Genomic DNA, 22,069 nt, shown 5'->3' on the forward strand with positions numbered 1-22,069 from the left:
TTGAACTGGAACAAAAGAAGAATGATCAAAATATTAGAAGCTATCTATATATATGGAAGTGAAAATGGTTATACATGGTTTACGCAAGTTCACATTTGTACAATTTCGTTAACCTCAAATTCCACACAAACTAGAGCTTGTAGAGAAAAAATAATTTCAGATTTGAAATCAGCGCCTAAAACTCCTTCAGAATCAATGAAAATATCCAATGCAACTCAAAGTTACTGAAAAATGTTCCCCAGTTTGTTTAATCCTGTTATTAATCCATCTATATTTGTTTAAGACACTCTTAATTTTCTACTACTTCCATTGTTTTTTCTGTTTCCCTTTTGTTTTTCTCTGTTATGACCCATTTCCTCACTTTCATATTCACTACTCTCCAATAGAATTCCTCTTTTTCTGACTCTGTTCTCATCTCGTTTTTTTCCTTGGCTTCTTGTCTTTTTGTTTTCTCATCCTCTCTTTCCTCTTTATTCATTTCTCTTTTTATCCATCCCTTTTTATTTTGTTCACTGTCTGCTAGTTTCCCTGTTTTTGCTCAAATATTCTCTGCTGTCGTTTGTGACCTGAATGTAACCTTAATTGGTCTGGTCTTATCTGTACTATATTTTTCGAGCCTATACATTTCTTCAATTTGTTTCCCTATTTCAGGTTCATCTTCCTGAACTAATTCTAATAAACTGTTTACTTTTTCTTTTTCCTCTTTGATTCTTGTAGTCCTATTTAGATTATACTTCTCTTCCATCCCTAATATAATTATACATTTCTTTTCAAAGGATTACAAAGGCGGAGCATGCCAACAGGAGACCTTTTGGTCCATATCTAGGTCGGATGCAAAAAAATCATAATAATGATAATAAATTAATAAATAAAAACTATAATGTAAATAACAAATAAAATACATAAATAAATGCATAGGTATAGTTAAATAATAAACAAACAGGTAAATAACAAATAATAATAAATTGACATATAACTAATAATAAATGATAATCAAACAGACAAATGTGGTCTGTATAAACTGTGGTATGATAACAAAAGATGATGTCACGAAAATACATTAGAGCCCACACTACTGCTAAAACTTTTAAATGTGAAACGGAATAGCGTAACTCAGCATGATTGAGAATTCGGCTAGCATATGCAATGACATGTGGGCGACGACCATCTACTTGCTGCATTAGGACAGCTCTAATACCTAAACCAGAAGCATCAATGCAAAAGGTAAAAGGAAGACGATAATCTGGGAATGCCACCACAGGCGCTTGAGTAAGTTCCTACTTCAAGGAGTCAAAACTTTTCTGATGAGTATCATGCCACTGGAAAGAAATAACCTCTTTGAGGAGACGAGTAAGAGGTGATGCAATAGAAGCAATGTCTTTTACAAAAGCACGATAGTATCCTGCAAATACTAGGAAGGAACGTGCTTAGTCAACTGTCTTAGGTTTAGGAAAGTTTCTGACAATCTTGATCTTATCATCTGTAGTATAAATGCCACCTTTGTCTACTACATTACCTAAGAATTGGATGCTGGACTTAAAAAATTAAGATTTGTGTAAATTGAACTTTAACTCAGCTTCAGTAAAACGTTGTAAGACTAAAGACACATTATGAAAATTACTTTCCACATCCTTGGAAACTAGAATAAAGTCATCCAGATAGACAAAAAGTCCATTAACAAGGCGCTGGTAAGTTAAAGGAGCATTCCGCAACCCCATGGGGCAGCGGAGCCATTCATAATGACCTGGCGGAGTCGAAAAAGCCGTGATCTTACGAGAATTTTCTTCCAAAGGAATCTGCCAAAAGCCAGTCTTTAAGTTCAAGGTGGTGAACACTGTGTTACCGGATCCTATAGACTGAAGAAGATCACACAACACAGTTAAAGGGTAATGATCTGGAACTGTGACATCGTTGACACGCCTATAATCCACAACAGGGCGGAATGATCCGTTCTTCTTGGGCACAAGAAGCAGGGAATGAGACTCCTGGATGACACGCTCAACTTAGCAACTCGTCAACTAAAGACTGAGCTGCAAATCTACGAGAGTGAAGCAACCTGTAAGAAGGTACGTAGACTGGAGGCACCCCTGGCTTAAGATAAACGCTATGGACAACACGATCCGTAATTTCCAGTCGTTACCCAGGTAAGGCCAAAGCTTGATGATGTGTTAGTAACAATTCGACGAGACGGTCTCCTGCCTCAGGAAAATCAATGTTACCTACATATGTCGTATACTGAGAGGCTAAATGTGCTGCGTTATTTGCATGTGTAGACGAATGAATAGAAGCTGCTATGATAGTGAGTGAATCCTGGACAGCGTCAACATCAACGACATCAAAAGAATCTGAGTGAATACCAGAAGAGAGTGTAATGGGAGCACCAGTAACGTTGGTTATCATGGCCGTATTAACATGGTCCTCACGAACAGTGAAAAGAGTACCTTCTAATGCAAGATGTCTTACATGAACAGGGTTAGCTTGAAATAAGACGACATAACCAATTGGAGCATCTAAAATGCTCACCGGAACTCGATCTGCACTAGGACTAGTATAATGCTCGCATACAACAACAGCAGCACAAGAAAGTATATAAGATTACATTCTGCCTCATTGTCTACTGTGACAGAAATACGTATCTAGTCCACATAACACTGAAAGGTAAGGAGTTGGGAAGAGGCAGCAGCCACTGAAGGGACGATTTTGGACTGGTCACTGTTAGTCAGTCTTTGGGGTTTTGATACGGGGGCTTGTGAAAATGGGATAGAGTTTGTTTGGGGATTTAACTATTTTCTGCTCTAAGCTTCAAAATATTGCAACTCTGATCAGAAGAATGGCTACACTGTCAATGGACATGACAGTAGCTAGATTGAGGTTGAAATAACATTCTTGAAAAATCATGTGTGATGCTAGAAGAAGAACTAGTGAAACCGTCTACGTACAGGAGTCTACTTCGAATTTTGTTCATGACGCTTACGAAGGAAACAGAAAACACTTGAATTACCTACTTTGTTACAATACGTGCATGTGAATACGGTAGATACAGATGAAGATGAAGGAGTGTTCTGCGTGGGAGTCAAAGACAGAGGAGGTGGTGAAGGTGTGTTCTATGTAGGTATCGAAGACAGAGGAGGTGGTGGAGGAGGAGTAGGAACCTCCGTATTCTGTTGTGAATAACTAGGTAGTGCAGGAACTAGCAAGGCACGAGGAGGTAATTCTTTTAACTTTCTAGAAAGCTTTGTTGCAAATGTTAGTAAAGACTCATCTTTCTGATAACTAAGAGAAGAATCAATCCTTCGTTCAGAAGAGCAAGGAACAAAATGTAAAGTAGATACTCCAAAAACAAGTCGAAGTCTATCTAGAGTGATGGTATTTTTATCTGTCTAATGTGAATGTATCAAAGAATCTAATGCTTCAGAGCACGCATAAAATATAAAGGAAGAGAGCACGTCAGCCAACCTGTAGGATCAGAGAAAATTATCACCTACCAGGTTTGATAAAACATTTTAGGAAAAATTGTCCTGAAGTGTGTGTGTGTGTGTGTGTGTGTGTGTGTGTGTGTGTGTGTGTGTGTGTGTGTGTGTGTGTGTGTGTGTGTGTGTGTGTGTGTGTGTGTATGTGTGTGTGTGTGTGTGCATAGTATATGAGTGTGTACATACTACAGATATATATATATATATATATATATATATATATATATGTATGCATATATGTATACACACACACACACACACATATATTATATATATATATATATACAATACACACACACACACACACACACATATATATATATATATGTATATATATATATATATATATATATATATATATATATATATATATATATATATATATACGTGTGTGTGTTTATCATATAACGAATCTCTAGTAACAGTTATGTAATTCAAATATTCAAACCGGCCGTCGCGAGCTTCCATCGTAAGTCCACGGAGCATGAATGCCGCTCACTACCATTAAGATACACTGAACATACAAGACGATCGTAAACCTAATGTATATACTAGCATCAAGGGTTTCAACCAGCTGAAATACTACAGCCCTGAAATCTATTTACTACAATCGCCGATGCCACTCCCTTGTAAGGTAGCCTTAAATCGCTAGCAGCAGCAATTTGATTATTTTAATTACATCGCTATTGCTAGTGATTAGTTCCGTATTAATTATAACGGCGAGGTGAATAAAAGTTTCGTGGCTGCCTTGTACACGAGTGATATTGATGTGTGTGTGTTTGTGCGGATTTACCTAGGTGTATCTTACGGGAAGGGGAGCTACGCTCGTGATGTCCCGTTTCTGTATTTCGCCATGTCTAATTTGCTCTTAAATTTCTGTCTTGTTTTCGCACACACTATTGTTTTGTTTAGTATGTTCCATACATCCACCACTCTACATGGAAAGCTGTTCTTTTTCAGGTCTCTTCTATAACTGTCCTTTCTGAGTTTCCTTCTATGTCCTCTTGCATTTCTCTTATCCCAACTTAGTAAGTCTTCTCTATCAAGGACTCCTATACCTCTCATAATTCTGTAGATGGTCAACATATCACCTCTTTATCTCCTTTGTTCCAGAGTCGGTAATTCACTTTTGACACTATCTCTTCATATGACAGGTTTGAAAGTGTTGGGGCCATCTTCGTAGTTGCTCTCTGGATTCTTTCAATTTTCCTTATATTCCTTTTAATACTGGGTGACCATAGTATCGCTGCGTACTCCAATCTTGGACTTATTAGTGTCACAAGTATTTTCTTCATCCAAGTAAAAACCACTTTTATTGATCATAGAATGTTATATCTGTTTGTCAGGGGACATATCCTTTGTGATGATTACTCCCAGGCCTTTTTCTGGTCCCACTTTTTTTTTTTTTTTTTTTTTTTAACTTCCTTTTCACCAATTTTATATTGTCCTGATATCCTTCTTTACTTTTCCAAATTCCATTATGCTACATTTCCTAATGTTGAAGTTTACTTCCCACTTCTGATTCCTTTCCCAAACCCTGTTCAGATCTCTCTGTAGTGAATCGTCCGTTTCAGTACTCCTCAACAGTTTTGCGTCAGCTGCAAAGAAGCTCATGTAACATTCCACACCCTCATCCATGTTATTCACCATGTCATTCATATAAATATCAAACATTATTGAGGCCAATACTGATCCTTGTGGAACTCCACTAATCACCTCTTCCCAAGTAGAACTCTTATCTATGAGCACTACTCTCTTTTTCCTTCCATGCAGTTTCCAGTTTTCTTATATATATATATATATATATATATATATGTGTGTGTGTGTGTGTGTGTGTGTGTGTGTGTGTGTGTGTGTGTGTGTGTGTGTGTGTGTGTGTGTGTGTTTGTGTGTGTGTGTGTGTGTGTGTGTGTGTGTTAATTTAAACTATGACAAATGTAACTGAGGGCGGAGAAAATATACGAGGAATAATGGAAGAATTTTACTGCCTTAACGTTTCGACCCTTAGGGTCTTGATCACAAAGCATAACACAAAAGTATAACATGGACATTTTATACACATACATGTCACCTCACAGGGTGCCTGGGAAAGGTCGTCGTGCTCGGAACATTTGTCCGTTTGTTTTCATCCACTACCAATAAACTTGTAGCTCTTGCCAAGCATATAAAACCATCTCTATGGTTGATGTTATTATTAGTATTAATATAGGCTGCTTCTATTGTTTTTCTTAATTTCTTTGTTGAACCTTTATTTATTATAATTGTATTGTCCCAGTTCGGAAGGTGGTCATGTGTATCTATGTGTCTTACTATAGAATTAGAAAGCCTGTGGGTTCTTGCATCATATTTGTGTTCATATAATCTTTTTTTCTAATCCACGACCTGTTTCCCCAAAATATGAGGATGGGCAATTTTTACAAGGTATTTTATAGACAATACTATTTTCATTCGTATGGTTATTATAATTACGCGTTACCAAATGTCCCACTTTGCTACCTGATGTTCTTGCTATCTTTATACCTGCTTTTAAGAGGACGTTGTCTAGAGTTGAATTAATGCTGGAATTTGGGACTGTGATATATCGTGTTTATTTGTTGCAATTATTTTTATCTTTACTCTTCTTATTTATTTCCTTAGCTTTCTTTTCTAGTTGAAGTAGGAGACCTTTGGGATATTTTAATTTGCTGAAAGTTTTTGTAATGTGATCTAGACAACGTCCTCTTAAAAGCAGGTATAAAGATAGCAAGAACATCAGGTAGCAAAGTGGGACATTTGGTAACGCGTAATTATAATAACCATACGAATGAAAATAGTATTGTCTATAAAATACCTTGTAAAAATTGCCCATCCTCATATTTTAGGGAAACAGGTCGTGGATTAGAAAAAAGATTATATGAACACAAAAATTAACACAAAAAAGCCCTTGAACAAGTTCCAAATATATATATATATATATATATATTTATATATATATATATAGTTTTATATATATATATGTATATGTTTATATGTATATATATATATATATATATATATATATATATGTATGTATGTATATTTGGAACTTGTTCAAGGGCTTTTTGTAGATCTAGGAAAACACAATTAGCCCATCCGTCTCTTTCCTGTATCATATCTAATAGTGTTGAGTAAAAACAGATCAATGCAAGGGTAGTGGGTCAGGGATTGGAGATGGTTAAGGAAAATGGAGAAAAGTGGGAGGTCAGCCAGCTGTTGTTTGCGGACGACACTGCGCTTGTGGCAGGATCGGAGGAGGGATTGAGGAAGTTGGTGACAGAGTTTGGGAGAGTGTGTGAGAGAAGAAAGCTGAAGATAAATGTGGGTAAAAGTAAGGTGATGAGATGTACAAGGGGTGAAAGTGGCAGTAATCTGGAAGTGAGCATTAAGGCAGAGCAACTGGAGGAAGTGGATAGTTTTAGATATTTGGGTGCAAATGTGGCAGGAAAAGGTGGAGTGAAGGTGGAGGTAGAATGTAGATTGAGAGAAGCGAGTAAATGCCTTGGTGGTTTAAAAAGTGTAATGAGGAATAGAAATTTGGGAATGGATGCTAAGAGGAGACTGTATGAAGGAGTGATTGTGCCAACAGCACTGTATGGAGCAGAAACATGGAACATAAGAGAGGAAGAGAGAAGGAGTTTGAATGTGTTTGAGATGAAGTGTCTGAGAAGTATGATGGGGGTTACTAGGCTTGATAGAGTGAGAAATGAGGAGGTGAGGAGGAGAACAGGGGTGGAAAGGGAGCTGGGAGATAGGGTTGATGAAAGAGTATTAGGATGGTTTGGACACATGGAAAGAATGAGTGAAGAAAGACTAGTAAAGGAGGTATGGAAGACAGATGTGGAGGGAGTGAACATGAGGGGACGTCCTAGGATGAGATGGATGGATGGGGTGAAGGGGGCTTTGGGGAAGAGGGGAATGTCTGTTGAGGACAGAAGACAGGGGTGAATGGAGAATGGTTGTATATGGAAAATGTTGTGATGCATGAGGTGGAATGGACGGGGGAATGGGGGGTGAGGTAGTGTGTGTGAGCAAAAATTTTGACGCAGCCCAAAGGGTTTCTCCCCGTCCTCTCCTTTATATGGGGGGACGGAGAGGGGGGGGTCGCCGATTTAATGAAGCGGCCTTGCTGTGGATGTGCTGTGTCCTGCGACACTGCTTCTGACCCAGGGCAGTGGACAGGGTGCGGGGATGACCCGTCATCTAGGAGGTGCTAAGATGGGAGGGAGGGTGGAGGGGTGTGGAGTGTTTTCGGGGATGGAATGGGTGGGAATGATTTTGTGCCTTGTCCTTTTTGGCTACCTCCCTGGTAAGGGGAAAAAAAGCCTTGGTTTATGTATGTATGTATGTAAAAACAGATCAAATTTGTGGCACACAGCCTTCCCTATCTAAATCAGAATTGTCTCGGATTTAGTATATTGTTCTCCTCCAGATGTTTTATCCATCTACTTTTTATAACATTTTTACACATTTTGGTTACCGTGGGTCTTCCTTGTTTCTTCCTTTATATATTGGTACGATATCAGCATTTACAAAGGATTGCAAAGGAGCTGATGATTAAAACCCCAGTTAAACATGGAGTGCACTGTCCACCATAATTATGTAATTTCAGTGTTTAATAGATATCTCCCTCAGGCGCCTTCACTTTTCAATAATAGATTTGTAACGTGGTGGGGGATCCACGGAGATGAATGAAATAAACTGGTTAAAATAAGAATACTAGGAAAAGTGCCAATTGATACGGAAGAAGTAAATCGCTACCGAATGGTTGGCGGCGATGAATGGAATAGTCTAGCGACAGCCAGTTAGAGGAAGTGCCACGTGGTTCTCAGGAAGGCCGTATCTTTATTCCAAATTTTTTATTGTGATTGGTAAGAAGTGCGCTTCGTGAAATCTGACTTTGTGTAATCTATTCGCTACAGAGTATGTTTTTCAAAGCTAGAAAAATAAATAAATAAATCAAAATGTATAGAAAATAAAAAAAATCGTGTGGTGGGAACTTGAATAAATGGCAAAGTTGTAATAACGCAGCGAAAGGATTTGAAATAAGTTGTGGAGGATCTTCAGCTTTATATATATATATATATATATATATATATATATATATATATATATATATATATATATATATATATATATATATATATATATATATATATGGTTAAACTTAATGGCAAGGTTATTATTGCAGAGTTTTTTATCTGCCTTTTCTCTTTCTCTGAGAATCTTTTTCCCTTCCACGGGAAGTTGTCTTATAATGTCACCATATGACATTGTTTTGTCAGTTACTTTGGGCATGGCTTTACCAAAGTAACCTCGTAACTGACAAAACAATGTCATATGGTGACATTATAAGACAACTTCCCGTGGAAGGGAAAAAGATTCTCAGAGAAAGAGAAAAGGCAGATAAAAAACTCTGCAATAATAATCTTGCCATTAAGTTTAACCATACATGCTTGAGAGAAAATCTCCTGCCCATATATACAATGAATATATATATATATATATATATATATATATATATATATATATATATATATATATACATATATATATATATATATGTGTGTGTATATATATATATATATATGTATATATATATGTATATATATATATATATATATATATATATATATATATATATATATATATATATTACAAAGGCAAAGGATTACAAAGGTGGAGCATGCCGACAGGAGACCTTTTGATCCATATCTAGGTCGGATGCGAAAAAAAATCATATTAATAATAAAATAATAAATAAAAACTATGATAATGTAAATAACAAATAAAATACATAAATAAATGCATAGCTATAGTTAAATAATAAACAAACAGGTAAATAGTAAATAATAATAAATTGACATATAACTAATAATGCAGGAAGTTTATTCCATTCATTAACTACACGGTTGGCAAAGTTGTTTCTACCTACTTCCAAATTGAATCTATTTCCGGACAGTTTGAGACCATTGTTTCTTGTCTGATTCTCATTCAATATAAAAATGTTGTCACTTTTGATGTTGTCAATTCCCTTTAGAATTTTAAAGACCTGTATCAAGTCACCTCTGAGTCTACGCTTTTTTAGGGAAAACAGATTCATATGTTTTAGTCGATTTTCGTATGATTTATTTTTGATATTTGGGATCAGTTTTGTGTGTATGTATGTATGTATATGTATATATAATAAAATCCGAACTGCAATACGGCCAAAGTCGTAAAACGCAGCGTAAGAAAATTATTATCTCCATATATGTGCAGTTCCCTACAATTGTTGTATCTTAACCAATTCCATACCGAGAGGTTCGTTTCTTGTATCTCAGTATGCCCTTTTGTGAAAATGGTTGCTTTTATTATGGTTGGCGCCGGACGTATCAAATGCACGCATAAGTATTTCATCAAGAAAGAAACTCTCATCATCTGATTTCATTCATTTTAGCTGCAATACAGTCTCTTTCATTATGAATTTACTAATTGAAGGTGTGGCAAGTGACACATTTCCTTCACACCCTTCACATTGCTGAGCTACCTGAATGTGAGGATGGGTTATGTGAAAAAAAAGAGTGGCTCCTATGGAAACAAGAATGAAAGCCAGTAGAGTAACTAAACATCCTTTCCTGTGACGACTAATAATATTTTTTTCTCTTTTCTCCCCACAAGGTACGGGTTTTGGCCTTATCTACGTGCCCGCGGTGATTGCGACGGGCTTCTACTTTGAGAAAAAGCGGGCACTAGCCACGGGAATTGCCGTCTGTGGCTCCGGCATCGGTACCTTTATTTTTGCGCCCCTCAACACCAATCTCCTCGCTTCTATGGGGTGGCGATGGACACTCGTCGTATACGCATGTAAGTATCTTCCATATATATATATGTATGTATGTATGTGTATATACATATATACATATTTATATACAGTACAGTTCAGATTATCCGGCTATCACGGGACTTTTCCATTGCCATTAAATCAAATATGCTGTTGTTTCGGGTCATACCCTTTAAAAAGGCATAAAAACACCCAAAAATAATTCAATTTCTTACCTAAACCTTGCAAATAACATAGATAAACACGATAGTAAACTACACTTGAATAAAATAGTGTTAATCAACAAATAAACCTACCTTAGAACCTTTAATAAAAAGAAAAATCGCATGCAAAATTCTTTTACATTTTCTGCATTATAATATTTCTTTGTCGCGGCTCGTGCCGCTTAAATTGTTTTTATCGGCTTAAGAAACCTGCACAGCGAAGCTATAGCGATAATCCCATACCACACTCCTGGTCATATGGCCACTTCCCGAAGGTTGAGTGTGGTTGGAATTTTCCGCCAGAATCATCAGAAATTTAAAATTCCCGGCTCTGTGCAGGCATACGTATTGTCAACCCCACCTCCCCCTCCCTACCCCTCCCTTCTTAGCCGGCTCGCCTGAGTCGTCACTTCAGTGAGAGATGATCCTCAGATCGGGCGCAGCGGTTGTGGGCGTCCTCCCTCCCGGAAGGATTGTATTCTGAGAGCGCCAATCATGTCGTCCGCTTGGCCGTTCCTGGCCAGGAATGTTGGTGATGGAGAGAGGGTTAGGGCCGAGCTGTCCTCCTCCAGTTTAGAGAAGGACGGGTGGCGGGTGATTGCCGCTAGCTGTGAAGCCCTGTAGTCCGTAGTCAAGGCGAGCAGAAAGACGACACGTTGAGGGAATTGTTCTTCATCCATAATGGCCTTTTCGAACGCCAGGTACTGCAGAAGACGATGCAAGGACCAGGCCAGGACCGGTTGATGTCTCGGCTCTCTCGAGGCGCTGATCCCCTTCATTAGGAGGGTTCGCGCCCTCTGTGGCACTCGGATGTTCATGCTAAAGCGTAGCGGATCAGTGAGGGCTGTATAGTGAGGCAAGATAGTCGCCGGTGCCCTGTTGGTGGAGTCAGCCGGCCAAGTCAGGAAGTGTAGAACCGTGCTGGCGGAGATGGTCCCCATCGTGTGTCTCCGAAGGCAGTTCCGAAATCTCCGTCCACAGGACCCACACTGCCGCACTGAGGACGGAAAGTGAGCTCTGAGCATCTTGTCTGCTGCCTCTGTAGAGAAGAGTTGGCTGAGAGCTCCCCGTAGAAACTCCAAGTATCAAGTTGGAGTGACGCTTGGAGGGGTGCGGTAAGGCTGTTGGCTAGGCAGGCTGACCCCAGTAGAAGGGGAGAAGGGCCCCATCTCATTAGCTCCCCGAACCACGGCTGGGTTGGCCAGTAGGGAGCTATCAGGAGGACCTGACCCTTGAAGGACCTGAGGGTCTGCATCACCTTCAGGAGGACCGGTGTTGCTGGAGGAGGAAAATGAATACGTACTTCCAGCTGTTCCAGTCCTGCGTGAAGGCGTCTGGGCCTCCTGTGCGTGTCCTTTGGATGCAGGTGAGGTAGAGGGGGAGCTGGGTCGTGTTTGGGGAGGCAAACAGGTCCACCTCAAGGGTGCCGTAGCGGAGGGAGAGCGACTCGAACACTTGTGGGCGTAGTTGCCACACCACGGAGGTCTCATGAAACCTGGATAGAGCGTCCGCTCTGTCGTTCTCCCGGCCCGGAACATACTTCGCCGAGAGTGATATGGCCTTGCGTGAGGCCTCGGCGAAGATGTCTTCCGACAGGGCTAGGAGTGGGCCTGGTCGGGCCGTACCTTGCCTCTGCACGCACTGTACTGCCGTCACATTGTCTATGTCCAAGCGGACGCTCATGCAGGAGAATTCGGGGTGTCGCTCGAGTCATTCTTTCACCACCATCAGCTCCCGAAGGTTGATGTGTAGTGACCCTCTATCTTCCGACCATCCCCGGCAAGCTTGATGTCTCCAGCTCGACTGGAAGCCCCACCCCATGTCCGAGGCGTCCGCCGCTCCTGCCATTCGAGGTGGGGGCGGGGACTATGGGACCGACCGGCGTAGGGCCCCCGACCGAAGCCAGGGACGCAACAAGCTATGGAGTGCTGAGGGTACCGGCCCGGGCAGGTCGCGCGGGAGGAGCAGTATGCTCCTGTCGACCTCCCGTACCAGCCGTCGGCGCCCCAAGCGGCTCAGTGGAAGGGCCGGGGTTGCGAAGTTGAGGCAACCCCCCCCCCCCTGGAATGCTGACCGGACCTGAGCCACCGACACCATATTGAATCGCAGGGCTTTCAAGAATTTGTTCAGTGCGCTCAGGTTCATAGACAGTCTCGTTTTTCCTGGGCCTTTTTTGGTATGGTAAAGAGAATCAAATTAGTAGGGCAAGGTGGATCCCGATCCCCAGAGGGTGTAGTGAAGTCACAAATTCGATTGTAGAACGTATAACAACATACATGCGAGGCCGAGGTCGTTTCCGAGCGACCTCGTCCGTGGGCGTTATTCAAGAGGCTTCGTCCTGGGTGAAGACGTTCCCTGAGCGTCTCCCGCTAAGACGGGCCTGGACCCTCGGTATGTATCCAACTCACCCCAAGTCTTCCCGCGGGAAGTCCTCGAAGCCCGTGGCGAGCGTCCTCATCCAATAGTTTGCTATGGCAGTTTGTGACGTCTCATCACCCACAAGCTGACTTCCATATGTTTAATACCTAGTGACATCATGTGATTATACTGTGACCTCACCGGATTTAATCATGGCGTCATAGGATCGCCTCGTGACGTCACAGGGACACAACCTGACGTCATAGGACAACATCGTGACGTCATTTTATCACATAATAACGTCATCTTATCACACCGTGACATCACTTTATCGAATATTGACGTTACCTGATCACATCGTGAACTACTATCACATCGTGGCATCATGTAATCATATCGTGACGACACCAATAAAATTACGTCACAGGACCCCCATCGTGACGTCATATGTTTTCATTGTAATTCCACTGGACCATACAGTAATGTTACAGAATTAGTGATGTCACATGGTCACATCGTGATGCCACAGGGTTACAACACGACGTCACAGGGTCACATTGTGATGTCACAGCATCACGTGACGTCACAGGATCACATCACGGCGTCATAGGATCACATCGTGATGTCACAGAAACACATCGTGACATCCAAGAATCATATAGTGACTTCAAATGATCACTGACGTCACAGGATCACATTGTGATATAGCGAGGTGTCATTTCCTGGGTGCCTGGACAGCCTAGTAGGGCGGAGTCCAGATCGAGACTTCAAATGATGTCATTCAGGTGATGAGAGGACCCCGTACTGAAGAGCGTTTCCACCAGGCGAGACCCCCTCTTTGCTGAATAAAATCCCTCGCCACTACACAAGGGGGATGTATGTAAGGTCATACCATGAGAAGGGGTGGATCTCGTAAGAGTCCGTCGTGGTAGAAGGATAAGGTAAAGATGAACGGAGGTGGTCCTCCACCCCGTCCCCCAACCCGACGGTCGTCTGATTGGGGGGGGGGGGGGGTTCCTCATGAGAGGGGCCTTTCAGTCCTATACCCGCCGCCGGCGCGGAGGGGCGGAGGGAAGGACCAGGAGGGAGTGTGGGAGGGGGGGCCGGAGCCGGAGGCTCGTTAGAAGGCTGCTCTGGAGGGGGGGGGGATGCTCTGGTCTGCGCGGCCTGAAAGGCCGGATAGCGAGATAGGGCAGAGTCGAAGACGGGGCCTATCAGGGACGGAAGGAGGGTGGTGCCGTGACCGGGATGTGGAGGGTGTGGACGAGCTGAGCGTCCTAGGCCTCTTGGGAGAGATAGAACTCTTTCTCGAGCGGGACTTCCTGTTGGGTCTACGTGAGCGGCTCCGGGAGGAAGGTGGGCTCACGGACCCGCCCGAAAAGGCAAGCCGAAAGGTGTTAGAGGGCCACGGCCTGAGTCTTGGCTTTGGCCTGGGCCTGGGCCTTGGCCTGGGCCTGGGCCTGGGACTGGGACTGGGACTGGGCCTGGGACTGGGCATGGGCATGGGCATGGGCCTGGGCCTGGGCCTGGGCCTGGGCCTGGGCCTGGGCCTGGGCATGGGCATGGGCATGGGCATGGGCCTGGGCCTGGGCCTGGGCCTGAGCCTGGGCCTGGGCCTGGGCCTGGGCCTGGGCCTGGGCCTGGGCCTGGGCCTGGGCCTGGGCCTGGGCCTGGGCCTGGGCATGGGCATGGGCATGGGCCTGAGCCTGGGCTTCGGCCTCGGCCTGGGCTCCGGCTTCGGCCTGGGCTTTGGCCTGGGCTATGGCCTGGGCCTGAGCATGGGCCTGTGCCTGGTCCTGGGCTTCGGTCTGGGCCCGGGAGGGGTAGGGAGGGGGAGGTGGGGTCGACAATGCGCATGCCTGCACTTAGCCGGGAATTTTAAATTTCCGATGATTCTGGCGGAAAATTCCAACCACACTCAACCTTCGAGAAGTGGCCATATGACCAGGAGTGTGGTATGGGATTATCGCTATAGCTTCGTTGTGCAGGTTTCTTTCAGCCGATAATTGCCTGCATTGTCTTTGTTTCTCTTAGCCTAAACTAAACACACTTATTCCTAGTGGGAAGAGTAAAGCTAGGGCGGGATACTGCTTCAACAGCTGATTTTGAATTTCTGGTTCCAGGGGCGTCGTCGTCTTCCATTGCTTGTGGGGGTTGCTGGGCGAAAGGCAGTAGGAGCAAAGCTTTTCCTGCGTCCTGCGTGCTCGAACAATTTCCGTCTGTTTGCCTGCAGGATATGGCCTTTTTGGTAATAAAGACAGCTAGACCTTTGTGAGCATCCTTTCATGTCACTCTCTCGTCCTCCTCCTCTTCGTCAGACTCTTGTTTAGGTGGGGTGTTGAAGGTAGGGGTACGAAGACTGCTGACTATGGCCTCATCCGTCATCTCTTCCACAATAGGCGCGTTGACACCTGCTTTAACCACTCTTCAATTTCCTCTGTCCCTACTTGGCTAATAGGATGTGATGCATGGGCGTGACGAGCCAGCTGTCTCAGATGTTCTGTTACATAAGAACATAAGCATAAAGGAGACTGCAAGAGACCATAAGGCCTACACTAGGCAGCTCCGTATCCATCACCACCTGTCATCCCCATCCATAAAGTTGTCTAATCGTTTTTTAAAACAACTGATAGTTTCAGCGCTTACTAATTCCATTCATCGACCACCCTATTAGTAAACCAATTCTTGCCTATTTCCTTCTTAAATCTAAATTTGTCCAGTTTATACCCATTACTGCGAGTCCTGCCCTGTTGTTTTATTATGATGACCTTGTTTGCATCTCCCTTGTTATAGCCTTTGATCCTCTTGAACACTTCTATTAGATCACCCCGCACTCTGTGTCTTTCCAGAGAGTGTAAGTTTAGGTGACTAAGCCTTTCTCCGTAAGGCAAATTTCCGAGTCCATGTATCATTTTGGTCATTCTTCTCTGTACTGATTCTAGTAAATTTATGTCCGTTCTGTAGGACGGAGACCAAAACTGTACCGCATAGTCAAGGATGGGTCTAACTATCGCTAGATAGAGTTTAATAATTACCTCTGCACTTCTATTCGTTACCGTCCTAGCAATGAAGCCTAATGCTCTGTTAGCTTTATTTCTGGTGCTAATGCACTGCTTCCTGGTTTTAAGGTCCGGACTCACCAGAACTCCCAAGTCCCTCTCGCACTCACATTTTTCTAAAAATGTGTTATCTAAGATGTATCTATTTTTGGGGTTGTGTAGCCCTACGTTTAACACGCTACACTTAGAGATATTGAAGTTCATTTGCCATTTCACCGACCATGTTAATAATTTGTTAAGATCATCCTGCAGAATCTCTGCGTCGTCTCCTGACCTAATTAGGCGTCCTATTTTAGTGTCGTCCGCAAACTTACTAACATCACTATTTATCCCATCGTCTAAGTCGTTTATGTACATAATGAACAACAAGGGACCCAAAACCGAGCCATGAGAAATAGGCACTGTATTGGACAGAGATATGGAATCTAAAAGAGGTAGAGAGGAAAACTTTCAATGTATGGTAGGGGTTACTAGACTGGATAGAGTAAGAAACGAGGAGGCGAGGAGGAGAGTGGGGGATAAAAAAGTAGATGGTGATAGGGTTGATTAGAGAGTATTCGGATGATTTGGACACATGGAAAGAATAAGTGAAGAAAGATTAGTAAAGGTGTGGAAGACAGAGGTGGATGAAGTGAACTTGAGGGGACGACCGAAGATGAGATGGATAGGGTGAAAGGATCGTTGAACAAGAAGGGAATGTCTGTCGATCAATGAAGAGAGCAAGCAGGAGGTAGGGATGAGTGGAGAATGGCTGTATATAGATGATACTGTAATGCAATGATAGGGGGGGGGAGTAGGGAGTGGTTATGTGTGAATAATATTTTGAGGTAGCCCAAAGGATTAAGTGAAGCAGCCGTACTGTGGATGTGCTGTGCCTTGATGCATTGTTTCTGACCCAGGACAGTGAACAGGATACAGGGATAACCGTCTTCATGAAGAGCTAAGATGAGAAGGAGGAATGGGTGGTACATGGGAGTGGAATAGGTTGGAGTTTCTTCATGCCTTTTAAATTACTCATGCAGCTCCACCTTTGCCTCAAATCACTCTCTCTCCATTTTCCAATCTAACAAATGTTCTATTACTCTTGTAAAAACTCTTGACTGCCCTTAACAGCTCTTCCCCGATCCCATATATCTTCAAAATCTCTCAGTGCCCTCTTGTCTACCCTGTCATAACCCTTTTCTAAATCCATAAAGGCCCAAAAACCATCCTTACCTTTTCCTAAAGCTTTCTCGCAGATCTACCTTACCACAAAAATCTGATCCACACAATCCTACCTTTCCTAAACTCACACTGTTTCCCACCAATTACACCTTCTGTTCCTCCCCTAACACTCTTAATCAAAACTCTCCCATATACCTTCCCAACTGCACTCAACAAAGCAATCCCCATGTAACTACTACACTCACGTTTGCCCCCCTTTAACTTGAAAAGTGGAACTACTCAGGCACTCCTTCAATCCTCTGGCACTCTACCGTCCCTTAGACACACATTAAGAACCTCACTAGCCAGTCCACTATTACTGTACCTCCCTTCTTCAGACACTCCACATAACACCTATCTAACCCATATGTTTAACCTGTTCTCATCATTTTCAGAGCTACTTGCACCCCATCATTTTTCACTTCACCTCCATTTCCCTCATCCATTAATATAATTTTCTTTGTACCTCCCATTCCTACCACTGATTCCTCCCTACCCTCCTCCACATTCAACAGCTCTCTAAAATAATCTGCCCATCTTCCCCTTACTGTCTCCTCAAACCATTAAATCTGTCAATTTGCGCCTTTTGCCTTTTCTTCTCATCTTCATTCGCCTCACCTTCCTCTCTTAACTTCCTTCCAAAAGATCTTTTAAGGACTTTCAAAATTGTTTGTCATACTTCTCCCATTTTACACTTGCTTTCCTTTTTTCTCTTTTATTTTATGCTTTCTTTCTCTTCTTATTTGTGTTTTTCTTATATTTCTCTCATCCTACTTTGCAACCAGTCCTGAACACTCGCTTCTTCGCTTCTACAACCATCTACACTTCACCATCCTACCACTCACTACTCTTCTTTGTATTCCTTTCCATCCTCCTTGTTCCACACACTATCTTTGCACGCCTTGTCACTCCCTTCTTGAAACATCTCCATTCCTCTTCCACTCCTATCTCTACTCTATCCTTCACCATCTCCTACACTTATCTCAGCTTCTCTTTGTACTCCTGCTTCTTTTCCTCCTTATTTAAGCACCTCCCTACCTTTTGTCCTTTTCCTTCTTATCTAAGCACCTCCCTGTTTTTGTCTGTTACCTCTTCTCCACCTGTCCTCCACTCTCAACTTCCCTTTCTCAATATATACATATATATATATATATATATATATATATATATATATATATATATATGTATATACACATACATACAGTATACAAAGGATTACAAAGGCGGAGCATGCCGACAGAAGCCCTTTTGATCCATATCTAGGTCGGATGCGAAAAAAAAAATCATATTAATAATAAAATAATAAATAAAAACTATAATAATGTAAATAACAAATAAAATACATAAATAAATGCATAGGTATAGTTAAATAATAAACAAACAGGTAAATAGTAATTAATAATAAATTGACATAACTAATAATAAACGAAAATCAGACAGACAAATGATAACAAAACAAAAACAAATAATATAAGATAAATTATAATCATTACAGCATCTTGCTTAGGTATTTAACTAAATGATTCTTAAAGCTTCGAACTGAACAACATTGCACTACCTGTGCAGGAAGTTTATTCCATTCATTAACTACACGGTTGGCAAAGTTGTTTCTACCTACTTCCAAATTGAATCTATTTCCGGACAGTTTGAGACCATTGTTTCTTGTCTGATTCTCATTCAGTGTGAAAATTTGGTCACTTTTGATGTTGTCAATTCCCTTTAAAATCTTAAAGACCTGTATCAAGTCACCTCTGAGTCTACGCTTTTTTAGGGAAAACAGATTCATGTGTTTTAGTCGATTTTCGTATGATTTATTTTTGATATTTTGAATCAGTTTTGTGGCTCGCCGTTGTACTTTTTCCAGTCTGTCAATGTCTTTAATGAGATTCGGTGACCATACGGAAACAGCATATTCCAAATGTGGACGAACTAACGATTTATATAGCTTGTTAATAAATGATGGACTTTTGAAATCAAAAGATCGCGCAATCAGTCCCAGAATCTTATTTGCTTTCTCAGAGGATGAAATACACTGCTTGGATGATTTGAGGTCGTTACTGATAATTACGCCGAGATCTTTTTCACTATCCACTTTTGTTAACGAATTTCCAAATAACTTGTAATCGTACTTACTGTTATTTTTACCTATGTGCATTACCTTGCATTTACTTGTGTTAAATTTCATTAGCCACTTATCAGACCATTGCTGTAATTGATCTAAATCTTCTTGAATATCTAATTGGTTTGAGTGATCATTTGCCACTCCGCACAGTTTTGTATCATCAGCAAATTTGGAAACAGTAGATTTTAGTCCATGGTCTATATCATTTATATATACTATGAATAGAAGTGGCCCAAGAACGGAACCCTGAGGAACTCCACTTGCAACACTTTTCCATCCAGAAGTTTTTCCATTTAAAACAACTCTCTGTTTTCGACCATTCAACCAATTACTAGTCCAACCTAATAGGCTACCACTTATTCCATGCAAAGCTAATTTAGTAAGTAGTCTTTCGTGTGGGACGGTATCAAAAGCTTTTGCAAAGTCTAGATATATTAAATCTATATTGTTTCTTTTGTCATAATTCGAGATAACTGTGTTGTAGAATTCGAGTTAGTCACGCAAGAACGTTTCCGTCTGAAACCATGCTGGCTATCATTTATCAAACGGTTACTTTCTAAATGATGTTCGATAGCATCTCTGATGATAGTTTCCATTATTTTTCCTACGATTGAAGTCAAACTTATAGGCCTATAGTTATTTGGTTTCTTTTTGTCACCTTTTTTGAATATGGGAGTAACGTTAGCTAGCTTCCATTCTCTTGGGACATCTCCGGATATGATGGATTTCTTGAAAATAATTTCTAATGGAACAACAATCTCATTTTTCATTTCCTTTAAGATTCTTGGATGCCAACCGTCAGGCCCTGTTGTTTTATTAACTTTGAGTTTGTCTATACACCTTTTAATTTTTTCTTTTGTTATATTTACCGTAGTGAGTAAGTTTACCCCAGACTTTTCACAGGTTTCAGTTTGGAATTCACTTTGAGGTGTTTCGTTTACGAATACCGTGCTAAAATAATTGTTTAAGATATTACACATTCCTTCATTTGAATATTCAAGTTGACCGTCAGCAGATAATAGTGGACCAATGTGATTCCTAACAACCTTTTTATCTCTAATGTAACTATAGAATTCTTTGGGATTCTCTTTGGATTTATCAGCTATGTTCATTTCGTATTGTCGTTTTCTTTTTCTTATTGTCCTTTTTAAATCTCTCTGTATTGATACATAACTTTCATAGTCATTAGATGCACCCGAGCACTTATATTTCTTATAAGCCTGTCTCTTTTTAGCAATACTTTTTTCAGTTTCTTTGTCGAGCCACTTTGGGCGAGCCTGATTTGGGGGACGTCTGTCCTTAAAAGGAATGTAAGTTTGAATCATCTTAGTGAGTGTATTTTGAAATATTTCCCACATCTGATCTACAGGTCTTTCGTTTAATTTTGTCTCCCAATCTGTAAGCTGAAGCTCCTAACGTAGTCCTATGAACTGAGCTTTACTGAAATCGGGTATCTTAGATACACAAGTATCTATTCTAAAATTGTTTAGGAGTTTGAATCTAACTAAGTTGTGATCACTATTTGCAACAGATTCACCGACTTCTACATCAGTTACCATGCTTTCGCGGCTAGTGATCAAAAGATCGAGTAAGTTTCCATATCTTGTGGGCTCTTTTACATGCTGAATTAAGTAATTGTCACCAAGAAAATCAATCAAGCGACTACCTATATGGCCATGTTCAAGGGTCATCCAATCAATGTCAGTAAAATTGAAATCACCCATTATTAATAAATCCCGGTTGCAGAAACTAGACAGTTCTTGAAATAACTGTTTGTCGTCTGCTAATTATAATGTCTTTGGCCTATATATTACACCTATATTCATTTTTTGTCCATTTGTTTGGGTTAACTCAACCCACAAACTATCATATGCATCCTGTTTCACTTTCTCTAAAACACAAGCATGAACACTGTTTTTAACGTACAATAGAACACCCCCACCTTTCTTGTGGTTTCTATCCTGATGAAAGTGTTTAAATCCCGCAATATTAAATTCAGCTTCGAACTCTGTACCATTTAACCATGTCTCAGTTATTCCTATCATATCGAGATTTTCGCTTTTGACATACGCCTGTATTTCTTGAAATTTGTTCCTAATACTACGAGCATTAAAGTACATGGTTTTAAAAAACTCGTGATTATTTCTTTTTGACACATTTTGACATCCCATTGCGACATTTTGTCCTATGACATTACATCCTAATGTGACATTTCGTCCTCTAGCGACATTACATCCTATCATGATATTTTGGGCTTCATTGACATTCTGTCCGGTATCCCTTCCTAAAATTATATTTTGTCCGTCACTGACATATCCTACCGTGATATTTTCTCCTCCATTATCATTACATCCTATCGTGATATTATGTTCTCCACTATCACTGACATTATATCCTACCGTGATATGTTCTCCTCCATTATCATTACATCCTATCGTGATATTTTGTTCTCCACTATCATTACTTCCCATCGTGATCTTTTGTCCTCCACTGTCATTATATGCCATTGCGACATTTTGTCCTATGACATTACATCCTAATGTGACATTTCGTCCTCTGGCGACATTACATCCTATCATGATGTTTTGGCCTTCATTGACATTCTGTCCGGTATCCCTTCCTAATATTATGTTTTGTCCTTCACTGACATTATATCCTACCGTGATATTTTCTCCTCCATTATCATTACATCCTATCGTGATATTTTGTTCTCCACTATCATTACTTCCCATCGTGATCTTTTGTCCTCCACTGTCATTATATCCCATTACGATATTTTCTCCTATGACATTACATCCTAATGTGACATTTCGTCC

General features: G+C 41.1%; 1 protein-coding gene across 8 annotated transcripts in view; it reads left to right on the plus strand.

Annotated features, from left to right (window-relative positions):
• Window positions 1-22,069, plus strand: part of LOC143020629 (monocarboxylate transporter 9) — a 541,387-nt gene that overhangs the window by 356,148 nt on the left and 163,170 nt on the right. For all 8 annotated transcript variants that reach the window (XM_076177112.1, XM_076177115.1, XM_076177114.1 and 5 more), the window contains one exon: window positions 10,146-10,331. In XM_076177112.1, coding sequence (XP_076033227.1) covers window positions 10,146-10,331 — 186 coding nt within the window. The remainder of the gene's footprint in view (window positions 1-10,145; window positions 10,332-22,069) is intronic.

This window comes from Oratosquilla oratoria, chromosome 40 (genome assembly GCF_046742065.1).
Source record: "Oratosquilla oratoria isolate Oo_2021 chromosome 40, ASM4674206v1, whole genome shotgun sequence".
NCBI classification, from domain to species: domain Eukaryota; kingdom Metazoa; phylum Arthropoda; class Malacostraca; order Stomatopoda; family Squillidae; genus Oratosquilla; species Oratosquilla oratoria.